Source organism: Dunckerocampus dactyliophorus, chromosome 15 (assembly GCF_027744805.1).
Source record: "Dunckerocampus dactyliophorus isolate RoL2022-P2 chromosome 15, RoL_Ddac_1.1, whole genome shotgun sequence".
NCBI lineage: Eukaryota > Metazoa > Chordata > Actinopteri > Syngnathiformes > Syngnathidae > Dunckerocampus > Dunckerocampus dactyliophorus.
This window is the reverse complement of record NC_072833.1, coordinates 18,788,831-18,800,514: the sequence shown is the minus strand read 5'-3', so window position 1 is coordinate 18,800,514 and position 11,684 is coordinate 18,788,831. Positions and strand designations below refer to the sequence as shown.

The 11,684-nt window shown below is 40.5% G+C and overlaps 2 protein-coding genes across 8 annotated transcripts in view; one reads left to right on the top strand and one right to left on the bottom strand.

Annotated features, from left to right (window-relative positions):
- The first annotated feature begins 1,957 nt into the window (after positions 1–1,957).
- txn (thioredoxin) lies at positions 1,958–6,903 on the top strand. Its single transcript, XM_054800602.1, has 5 exons — positions 1,958–2,101; positions 2,872–2,976; positions 3,064–3,129; positions 6,508–6,573; positions 6,650–6,903. Exons 1-5 carry the CDS (start codon positions 2,078–2,080, stop codon positions 6,713–6,715), a joined length of 327 nt encoding a protein of 108 aa, XP_054656577.1. The 5' UTR covers positions 1,958–2,077; the 3' UTR covers positions 6,716–6,903.
- Positions 6,800–11,684, bottom strand: part of svep1 (sushi, von Willebrand factor type A, EGF and pentraxin domain containing 1) — an 86,752-nt gene continuing 81,867 nt past the window's right edge. For 3 of the 7 annotated variants that reach the window (XM_054800598.1, XM_054800599.1, XM_054800601.1), the window contains exons 45-49: positions 11,331–11,501; positions 10,900–10,995; positions 8,163–8,258; positions 7,987–8,080; positions 6,800–7,229 (exon numbers count right to left, since the gene is read on the bottom strand). In XM_054800598.1, coding sequence (XP_054656573.1) covers positions 7,199–7,229; positions 7,987–8,080; positions 8,163–8,258; positions 10,900–10,995; positions 11,331–11,501 — 488 coding nt within the window. In that variant the 3' untranslated portion in view covers positions 6,800–7,198. Of the gene's footprint in view, positions 7,230–7,986; positions 8,081–8,162; positions 8,259–10,899; positions 11,502–11,684 lie in introns of those variants that run through there. The other 4 variants (XM_054800600.1, XR_008573841.1, XR_008573840.1 and 1 more) reach the window with 4 other exon arrangements.

Sequence of the window (11,684 nt, the reverse complement as noted above, 5' to 3'; positions counted from 1 at the left end):
TGGGAGAGCTAATTTCTTTATTTTTGCTGTAGACTGAAAACATTTGTGTTTGACATCAAAAGATGAATGAAAAATGGGTGGGTTCAAACAAAAGATGCTATCTTCTAAGTTGTATGTTCGATCCAGGTGTAAATACCTGGAAATAAACCTAAATAATAATAAACCTATTGCTCTCTGTTCTCATATTCGTCTTTTGATGTCAAACCCAAACATTTTCAGTCCACGGCACTAATACAGGAATTGACCTAACTGTTCCAAAACTTCCGGAGGGCACTGTATAGCTGTTCCCCCCCAAAAAAGACTCCACACAGCTCTGGAAAAACCTAAGAGACCACCTCAAATTTGTCTCAGTTCTGTTTGTTCGGTCATACGGTCACAAGCCATCAAACTGGTGGAGAATATGCCAGGACACATGAAAGTTGTGATTAAAAATCAGGGTTATTCCACCAAGTATTGATTTCTAAATTCTTTAAGTTAAAACATGAGTACTGGATTGGTTAAAAATTAAAATGCAAAGAAGAAAGCTCACGTAATGTTGGCAGTAGTTTGTAGAATAAAACAAACGTTCATTGCTTCTCAAACACATAAATAGTAAAATTGGAGAAAGTGACCATTTTGCAGCGGTCTCAGAACCAGGGGTCTGCAACCCACGGCTCTTTTAGCCTTCTGCTGTGGCTCCAGCTGATTTATGCTTGTGTGTAGTAACAATGGCGTCACTTGTGACGTAATCACGAGCCTTTCAAAGTCCTGTCCCGTGTCTGCCGTGCAATTCTCTGCCAAACTGCTAGGGGCATTGTTGTCCGTTGAGTCACCTCGGTGAGAAACCATGACAGTAGTCAACAATTTAGCTTGTTAGCTTTCTTTGCCACTAATGAACAATGGCAACTAAAGAGAGTGGTACTGGAACTGGAGCTAATCGGTGTTACAACACCTTTATTGCAAATGTTGATCCGAAATCGGTGGAGAAAGCATTTGTGAAGGTGGGCTGTATGCCCCCTGAATGAGGCGTTTGAACACAGGAAATAATGTACCCATATGATGACCAATTACAGTCATTATGGTCTCCATTGCCACAATGGCAGGTTATAATTTTTGGAGGTGTATGCTAGGCAAGAGGGTTTAGAGCGGGAGGACAGAGCTGGCCTCAATGCAGCAGCATAAACAAGCTGTGCATAGAATCGAGCAAAAAAACTGATCTGTGGAAAAACTTAGAAAAGGAGAACAATGGTGGAGAAGGAGATGTGTGCCAACTCAATGGATCAGCAAAAAACAAACTGGTGGGACAGGCAATTTTAAGAAACATTCCATTTGCCAGGTGGCAACAGGTGTGGCTCGTCACTGCGCCAGGAGGAACAGGAAGACGGAAAAGGTACGTGACAGAATGTTTAAGGAAACAATGTCAATTTCCATCCATACATACATTTTCTATGCCGCTTATCCTCACTAGGGTCATGGGTATGCTGGAGCCTATCCCAGCTGACCTTGGGCGAGAGGCGGGGTACACCCTAGACTGGTTGCCAGGGCACATACTGTATAGACAAACAACCATTCACACTCACATTCATACTGATGGACAATTTAGAGTCGCCAATTAACCTAACATGTGTGTTTTTGGAAGAACGGGGAGAACATGCAAACTCCCCACAGAGATGCCCAAAAGGCGATTCGAACCCAGAGCTTCCTGATCTCCTGACTGTGTGGCCACAATATCGATTTATTGCATTTAATTTCAATTTAGTGGTCAGGTTTTGTGGCTCCAAGTGGGTTTTAATTTGGTAGAAACGGGCTCAAATGCAAAATGTTGCCGATACTCTCGTCTAAAAATCACACTGTTTGACATTCAACCGGTTATGTGTGTGACACCAAAGCGTAACCAAAACTCCAGCTGACGAAACGCCAAAATAAAACAACACATATTTGTAATAAAGACGTGGGCTTTTATTTCTTAGAGTTGTCACATGACTTCCGTTCGTGGCTGAGTTTGCACTTGACACGGGGATAATAAATACACAAGGCGTAGCCAAATTAAAAACCCTTCTTCCTGCTCTGTGCGCGACATATTCCACCAACCGTCACCATGGTTCGCGAAGTAAAAAACTTGGTAAGTGTTTTTTCCTCATCTAACAACTTTTAGAAGCCTGATTAAAAAAAAAAGATGAACTGTTTGTTCACTAAAAAAAACTGCATAGTGACTCCCGATTTGAATAGTCGTGTTTATTTGCAGCACACTTTGGTTGTGATAAACGAACTTGACTCTAAATTGTTCTCTTCATGTTCACTGAAATCCATAACAAAATATTAGCACAGTGTTTGCTAACACCAGCTAACAGGGTGATGAGTAGCCGACGAGGTCCAGGCCGATTCCGGGCGTTGAGTGCTAGTAGGGTCGGTGCTTGATGCTAATGTTAATGCAAATGCTAAGTCTTCGTCACTGAAAAACATTGCTAGCTTTGTAACGCGTTAGATGATGACGGCATATTTTAGAGGGCATTTGTGATATGAATGGTTGTGTAGGAGTCGTATCAGGTAACGTTAAATGTGAACAAATGACGTCTGCCAGTGAAAGCCGTGAGGAGGCCGTGTTGCTTCGCTCCGTTTAAACGTTGAGCTTGATTTTTATAGTTTGACAGTACGCTGCTCTTATTTAATAATATTTGTTAAGCCGTAGAACATGTTTTACTCCGCCTTTGTCAGGTTTCCTCATACTTAACATGTAATTAAATACGGCACTACACAACGCATTGGTTGCTGCTGAATTCAATGGAAATGGGAGAAATAGCAATAAGCGAAAACGTAATATTCTCATGCATGCAGCCACCGGAAAGAAAAGCCTTGTTATTTCTTGCAACAAGCCTCTTTTCTCGTTTGTAGGAGGAATTCAAGACCATACTGGCGGATGCTGGAGACAAGTTGGTGGTTGTGGACTTCACAGCCACGTGGTGTGGACCCTGCAAAATGATTGGACCAATCTTTGAAGTAAGTATAAAATGGCGCCTTTTTTTAATCATATTCTGTGTGAAATGTATTTATGTCAAGATTGCTCATGGATGGCTTGTCTCACAGGCGGAATCCCAAAAACCGGAAAACAAGAATGTGATATTTCTTAAAGTCGACGTGGATGACGCTGACGTATGTATCTCCGCCTTTTTAGTAAATAAAAAGAAGTACTTTAGCCTGAAGGCTGAATTGTGCTCCTACGCCACGGCCAGTTTTCCACTCTCGCAAAAGCACCCAAAAGTCCGCCAGAACATGTGATTTTGGAAAACTTTGCAAAAATGAACACCTGTATAATAATGTAGCATGCTGATAGTCATACAGTCTGACGCTCTTAAGTTTTATTGCCGACCTAACGCTAGCTAACGCTAACGCAGACAGTAGTGCAACACCAAAGGTTTACGTGGATGTCACCAGTTGCAGTTTTCCACTACTTCAACAGGCGTTAACTAGTCAAAAGAGAGAGTTGCGGTTGCTCATTCTTAGGAAAACAATGCCCCTCGCGTTGTAGTTGAAAATTGCATGTTAAGAGCTCGTCCCCTGCCGGAGAGCTGTAAATGAATCAAGATGCCGTAGCATAATTCAGCCGTAAGTGCCGGTCCACTTTTACAATTAATCCAGTATGATGGTGTGGAACATTTAAAGGTGCGATCCCTCCTAAGCTCCTTGAATCAAAACATATAAGAACATCACTACTGGCTAGCATTTGTTACCAATAGTGGTATCAGAACATATTGTACAAAAAAAGTCTAACTTGTATTTGTAAAGAAATAAACTGAATGAGATTTGTTTGGCCTGAAAAGGGGCAATGGCGTTAATGGCTGGCTCTTGCTCACAGCTCATGCGCACGGGCATACACACTGACACACACACACACACACACACACACACACAGGGGTGTGGTCCGGGGGCCATTTGCGGCCAACGGTTGCATTTTTAACATTCTAAAAATATAATTTAACAGGAAAACTAAAAAAAGAAAAAGCTGCAATAATTTCACAAGAATAAAGTCAAAATATTACGAGGAAAAAAAGCTGCAATCGAACAAGAAAAAGTCGTGATGTTACAAAAATAATAGGTATATAATAATAGGTAATATGAGGAAAACGATGACAAAAAATATTCAAGAAAAAAGTAAGTTAATTCAAATTGTAATTTTTGTAAAACTAGATTGTTATAATTTTAGGAGAAGGAATTGCGAAAAGAATAATTTACAAGAAGTAAGCTGAAATAGTTGGGAAAAATACTTTTTTAAAAGTAGTAATATAACGAGAAACAAACAAAATAAAGTTGGAATTTTTGGAACACTATGTTGGGGGGAAAAAAGTTATAATATGGGAATGAAGTCAAAGAAAACTTTCAAAGGTTATTATTTAATAAAGTTGAAATATTTGAAAAAAAAAACAAAACAAAACGGTAAAAATGGGGAAAAAGGAGCGAAGTTGATTTTAAGAAACAATACAAGCACTTGTTTGCAAAACCCAAGGACGAAGAGTCTTGAACTTATCTTACATTTATTTGTATTTATTATCTTGATTATTTTAGATGATTATTTATAATGATTGTGGAAGAACCTTGACAATTATATTACCATACTGTTAAATGACCGTATCACTTTTGTTTGTATTAGAAAGATGACATATGAAATACTGGAAGTGAATATATCAACAAATGTGAAACGGATGGGGGGGTAGGATTAAATAAGCTTTGCTTCTTCTTACTCCTTTTATACATGTGGAGCTGTGAACTGTATTACATGATGTATTCCACTATACCTTTGATGCATGTTCAAATAAAATTAAAGCATTACCATTACTAATAACGGGCTTATATCTACCTATATCACAAAGCTGGGATGCATTTTTTTTGTTGTGTGTGTGTGTGCGTGTGTACACACATAACTTCTTAGCATATCTGCTTTGCAAAATATCCAAGGGCTGGACACCTGACATACTCCTTTATCACAGTTAATTGGTTAAACCATGATAAGTGAATTTCCGTGAAGTAGGATTTCTTATATATGAATGGAATTTTTTCATAGAGCATAGAAAAGCTGTTTACAACCTTCTACGTAATGTTTTAACATTTTGACTTTTCTAGACAAGTGACACCCATTTAATCACCTTTACATGCTTACTATCCAATATAGTAGACACAACAACAGAAAATAATCAATTTAACACTCAAACTCCCAAGGCAGCCATTTTGACTGTTTTCAAAATTTGCAGTGTCATAACTTGGTTAAAAAAAAAACTATGTACCCATAGGACCCTGACTTTTCCTAAATGTGTGTATATTTTATTCTAACATTGTTTTAGCATTAAAATTTCAAAACACAAAAGAGTTCTGAGTATTACTACCTCGAATGACCATAGCAGTCAAATTGACTGCCTGCTTTTTACAGGGGGTGTCATATTTCACTATTTGCTACATTTTTCCCGCCCTTCCTCCTGCTCTATTGGCTGTTTGTTTTTTTTATGCTCTGTGATGCTAAAACCTAGCTGTAGTCACTCTAAACCCAAGAGAGACAAAAACGACAAGTAGAAAGAAGGTGACAGCTATGGAGGCTTTAGCCTTGCTTCAGAGAAAATGGTTGCAGTTCGAGTTTGCATGTGTAATTGCAGAGAAGTTATGTTGTGTCAATTCAATCAAACACTCAATCACTAGTTTTCATTTAGTGTCCTGATGTGTTTTTTACCTATTCCACCAATTTATTTTTAGATCTTTTTAATGATAATCCAAATTATATACAAAGAGTCAAAATGACTGCTATGGTCATTCTAGTAGTTGCAGAATTCTGGTAGACCGAGTGTTAAGACAATGTGTTGGACAGGAAGTGATGTCGGGGGCTCAGAGTTGACTTTTAGTTTGCCTTGGGTTACAGCTGCAACAGGAGCCCATGTTATAATTGTTTTGTTGCTGTTGTGCCTATTATTAGATAAATCACACCTGCAATAAGAGCCTGTTTGTTCGGCTCTTGGTGTGAATTTCTGTTGGAGATCAATCAAGTATTATCTGGTACTTCTTACTGCGCTTACTACTGACACCCACTGTAGAATAGTATATCATCGCAGCGTCTTGTGAATGAAATGAACTAATACTTCATTTAGCCATTTGTATGCTTAATCTATGCAAAAAATATGTAAAATTTGCTTATGCATTTTTTTTTACCAATAGGCCGTATTCAACCATGAGATGGCATGATTTATTCACATATTTTTGAAAAACTGAACAAAATTTGAACCGCCAAGTGGCGAGGGCACGTCCTTTTTCCTGCGTGTGATGTGGTTTGCATGGTCTGAGCAGGAAGAGGGCAGGATATAGTACGTTCAAAAGCTGGCGCTCTCATTGCAGTACCCAACCATGAAAGACGGCATGCAAATTCGGGAGCATGCATGCTTCCGAGCCAGTAGAGGGCAGCGTAGTGCTCAGGAGCTTGGAAAAAAAAAAAAAAATACAGTAGTCCATGTTTGAAGGTTTGTACCTTCACAGACTTCTACTTGTGCTTTTCAGGATGTGAGCTCTTATTGTGCCATCAAATGCATGCCCACATTCCAGTTTTACAAAAATGGGAGCAAGGTAAGTTGACGGTTTGTGAGTTATGTTCTGGTCAACAGCTATTGTTGTAATTTTTTTTTTTTCCTCATTTTCACAGGTGTTGGAATTCTCTGGGGCCAACAGCAACACACTGATTGCAAATCTGGAGTCTTTGAGATCTTAAAAGAAAAAAAGACATAAAATGTTTTGTGTCGTCTGTACTCACCTGTAACTTCATCTACATGTGTACAATGACCAGGTAGTCTACTCCATAATGACACACTTTATTCCACCCAACATCATTCAGTGCATGAACCTTTTCCTGTATTCTTTTCGAGCAAGGTGGATTAAATAAAGGATAACTCTAAAGCCCTTGGTGCTTAATTTGTCTTACTGCATATGTACAGACAGCTGTGTCAAACGCAAGTAATTAACGGCATTTTATGCGTTTAATTAAAAAAAAAAAACGTTTACAGGTACACCCAAAAACATCCATCATTTTTACACATCATACAAGTATATAGCAGCATATGTTTAATACTGTTGGTTCTTTTTATATGAAAAAATACAGCTTTATTTTACAAAACATTTTGGAAGAGCTGGTTTGAGAGAGTCAGTTACAGGAATCCGCCTTCACATGATGATTCACTTGGAGGAGTGGAACATTTTAGAAGTGATAGTATCCTGACCTCCTTTTCCTGGAAAGATAAGAGGACACATAAGATCTCACCGTGCTGCTGTTAATGTTTGGACATTTTTCTGGCATGCCTCCTCCAGAGGACGTAAAAAAGACAGCTTGCTCTGCTACACAAGGCCTCGTTTAACCTACTTGTCTATGTGATACCGGCAGGATATTCCTCTCAATAGTTGCACTCCCTGGTTGAGGGTTGCAGCTATTTGAAATGTTTAAATAATACATTATAGGGGTTATCTACACAGAAACCTTTTTCAGGTCAAAACAGCAAAGTATTTTATCGTTTCAGCCTTTCATCCCCATGGAAACAGCATTCTGGGTGCCCAGAAATGGTATATTTTGGGAAAATCTGAAAACGCCAGCCTGTCGTTTTTGTGTAGACAAGTGAAACCACTGTTTTATGAAAAGGATGACGTCGCCGTCACGTGACCAGAAGTGCGCCACGATGACGGCCAACATACCTGAATATTTCGACTGGCATGACTCGCCCCAGATTATAATCTATATATGTTTTTTTATTTTATACTCCAAAATGACACGCAGAAGTAATTCCACTTCGTAAGCACATACATGCTTTCTTCTTCCCAAGTTGGGTATGACACGTGGTTCCATCTGTCTGTTTACAGCGCCACATGTAAGTGTGCCTTCATCGTTTTCACTCAGTAATCTGTTCCCATCTGGATGCAACTATTCACTAATCCGGCCAAAAAAACCCCACAAAAACTCAGGGACCAGAGCCAGACTTCACTGAAAAGCTTTACCTGGAACAGTCGTGTCCGCTCCAACCTGGACTACAGTGACACTTGTTGGGCCTGATGCACCTGCCTCCATTCAGACAAGGTGACGAACACACCGCTGTCAACACACAGGAAATTCATGGGCAAAAATGGCTTGTGACTTACTCATTAAAGGACCAGTGTCGCAGATGGGAACTCACCACTGTGACAGCGGGTGCCCGCCCACCCAGTGGGGCAATCGCACTGGTAGGGTGCCACACAGTGCCCTCCATTCAAGCATGGCAGGATGCAGATGGCTATGAATGACAATAATCACCAATTCATTTAAGCATTTTTATTACAGTATATCTTGTCGAGGGACAATACTTTCGAAAGCAAACTTAGATACACTTTAGATTAGTCACTGTACAGCTTGTATGGCAATTAACCATTTACTATCCACTGAAAATGACAGCATGCAGCCATTATTGCAAGCTGGCAACACAGTGCCAAATTGTGCCATGTATGCACTGGGACGGCTGTAGTTCATTGAGGGCAGGGGTGGTGGCAAGGCAGGCAACTGTTGGGGGCTCCCCGGGGCTGACGAACTTCCACTGCAGGGGATCTATGCTTAGGGGCCCCAAAAGACTCTAGAATCACCTCTGATTGAGGGCAACAGGAATTCCAACATGTACTGTGACATGATTCTGCACCTGAACCCAAACGAGCACCTGTGGGGCATCCTCATGCAGAAGGAAGGAAAGTGGAGAAGCGCGAGGTGTCTAAACATCCACCAACTCGGTGATGTCATCATGTAGGAGTGGAAGAGGATTCCAGTAACAACCTGTGCATCTCAAGTGGCCTCCTTGCCCAAGTGGATTAAGGCAGTGTCAGATAGCAATGGTGCTCATGCTAAATATTCACAACAAGGACACAATTGGGACACGCTCACTGTGAGGTGGACTCATTTGTGTTGGAATTGTTTGCCTCTATGAGCTCCCCCAGTGCATCCCCAGACCACCAACATGCTTGACTGTATGCAAGACACAGCTAGCTTGGTACTCACTGGTGTGGCCAGTTTAGACAGTAATGGACAGGACAGTCATTTTCAGTGGATAGTAAATCTATAGCTGATCTAAAGCTGTCAGTGGCTCTCAACTGGTGGGTCGGGAATCCATTCTGGCAAGGTCGCAGACTGTCAAAAATGACATTATATGTGATTTTGTGGTCTTATTTGGTGCATTTGTTTGAAATTTAATTTTAATTGATGCATTATTTGCATGCATCTATAATGTCCTTCCTCATTTTCTTGACAAAATGCCTTAATACATTCCTTTAACATGCATTTTGGACATATCATGTCGTGTAATGTTTTAATAGATGCTTTGGGCCAGTGTGTCTCAACTGGTGGGTCGGGACCCACTGCGGGTTGGCTGCAGACAGCAAGAATGAGAAAAATTACAATATACAACCGATGTCTGACTTAATTTGAGGTACATTTGAGCAATATTTAAGTCATCCTCCTCCTTTGCCCGTGTATGTTCATTGAACAGTGAGATGTCAAATATCCCATTTTGTGGTCTTTTTGATATTTCATTTTAATTCATGCATTATTTTGTATGCAGACAGTTATCATGTTTCCTCATTTCTTTGATAAAATGTCTTAATAAATGTTCCTAAAATGCACTTTGGATGTAATTATGTGTATTCATGTTTCAACAGATGAGTTCATTTAAAAAAAAACAAATACTTTAGCTTCGTTGCAAGTAGAAAAAAGATAAAACAAATGAAGTAATACAGATAAAAATAAATAATTTTAAAAAGTGTAAAAAAAAAAACTTCAATAAAAGTGTAAAAAAACAATAAAAATGTAAAATGACTTAAGCTGAATGATAACCCCATCAGCACTGGACTGATGAGCCCAGTCCATTGCTGTGGATGTGATGAAGATGCATCTGCTGTGACGTCGCAGCCATCTTCTTTACGTATGTGTTCCACAGCGGATGAAGATGCGAGGGTCTCAGCCTGTTTGATCACACACACGCAACAACGGACCGCCGATAGCGTGCATCGATACGACGTCAGAGAAAGTAAAGCCGAGCGATTTGTGAGGTCTGATTTTTTCGAGCAGGCATTTTTGTCATGAAAATGTATTACTCTTTCGAACACATTGTCTTGAGAAGCCAAACTCTTTACTTAAGTGACCCCGATAACTAACCGGAACTGCGTTTCTCATCACCGAAATCCGACCAGAACTGGGCTCACGGGACCAAGTGGGGATGTCAAAAAATCCAAACTATCCCTTTTAAATAAAAGTGGGTTGAGACTTAATGACCATTTGAAAATGTGAGTCCCAGGTTGAGACCGCTTGAGAAATTTTACAGAACAAATACATTTGCTGGGTTTGACTTCAATAAACGTATTTAAAAAAAATGAAATAAATTAATAAATATGAAAAAAAAGTAAAATAACATCGAAGTGACTTAAAGAAAACCCCCAACAAATCTAAATAAAAATGACTTAAATAAAAGTGGGTCACAACTTAATGACCAATGGAAAATGTGAGTCCCAGGTTGAGACCGCTTGAGAAATTTTACAGAACAAATACATTTGCTGGGTTTGACTTCAATAAACGTATTTAAAAAAAATGATATAAATTAATAAATATGAAAAAAAAAGTAAAATAACATCGAAGTGACTTAAAGAAAACCCCCAACAAATCTAAATAAAAATGACTTAAATAAAAGTGGGTCACAACTTAATGACCAATGGAAAATGTGGGTCCCAGGTTGAGACCGCTTGAGAAGCCCTGCTCTAAAGGATATTCAAGTTCACTTTCTATTGTGTTGTCTCTTACTTATCCTTATCAAGTGGATCATATTTGATAAATACTTCTACTGTGCGTTAGGCAGGTTGTTGTGTTGCCGGGCCTCACAAGACAAATGGCTAACTACTCACGCTCTTCACAGAGTCGACCCATCCAGCCTTCTGGGCAGGCACACGTGTTGGGCCGCTGACACACACCTCCATTCTGGCACTGCAGCCAACACACCGCTGAGAAACACACACACACACACACACACAAGTTAACATGTATTCATACTTCAGTGCTGTAACAAAAGAATGTTGAGGAAGTTTGTTAGCGCTGAGCCGCGCCCTTTGGAGGCATACAACACACTAGGTGACCTGTGTTGGGTCACGCTGACTTCCTGAATGATGCAAAGTCATGGCAGCCTCGACTACTGCTACATGCATGCAACTAACAGAAAAACAGACGGAAGGAGCAGACACAGTTATTCAAGAGAAGAAGAACACATTAGTCACATTAGAAGGGGGAAAAAGTCAGGCCGTGAGTGTGGGCGAGAGTAGGCGGAGTCCCGACTCTCTACCTCTGCACGTGGGAGGCGGTGTCCAGGTGCCGTTCTCCAAACACCTGCTCCTTCCGACGCCCTCCATGGCGTAGCCGCCAAAACACGAGTACACGGCCACGTCCCCGAACTGGAACACCGCCCCCCGCACCACCCCGTTGGCCACGTGGAGTGGGGGGCCACAGGACACCCCTGCACAACAGCCCAGATGGGATGACCCACCGGTTACTCACTAACTAGCGTTTAGAATGCCTTTGAAGGTACTGCAACAACACAAACAGCCCATAGCGTAACAGCAACAGTCAACTGGCTTTGTTTCTGCTTCACTGTGTGTCACCATCCATCACGCCACACGTCTGTGTTCAACACACACAA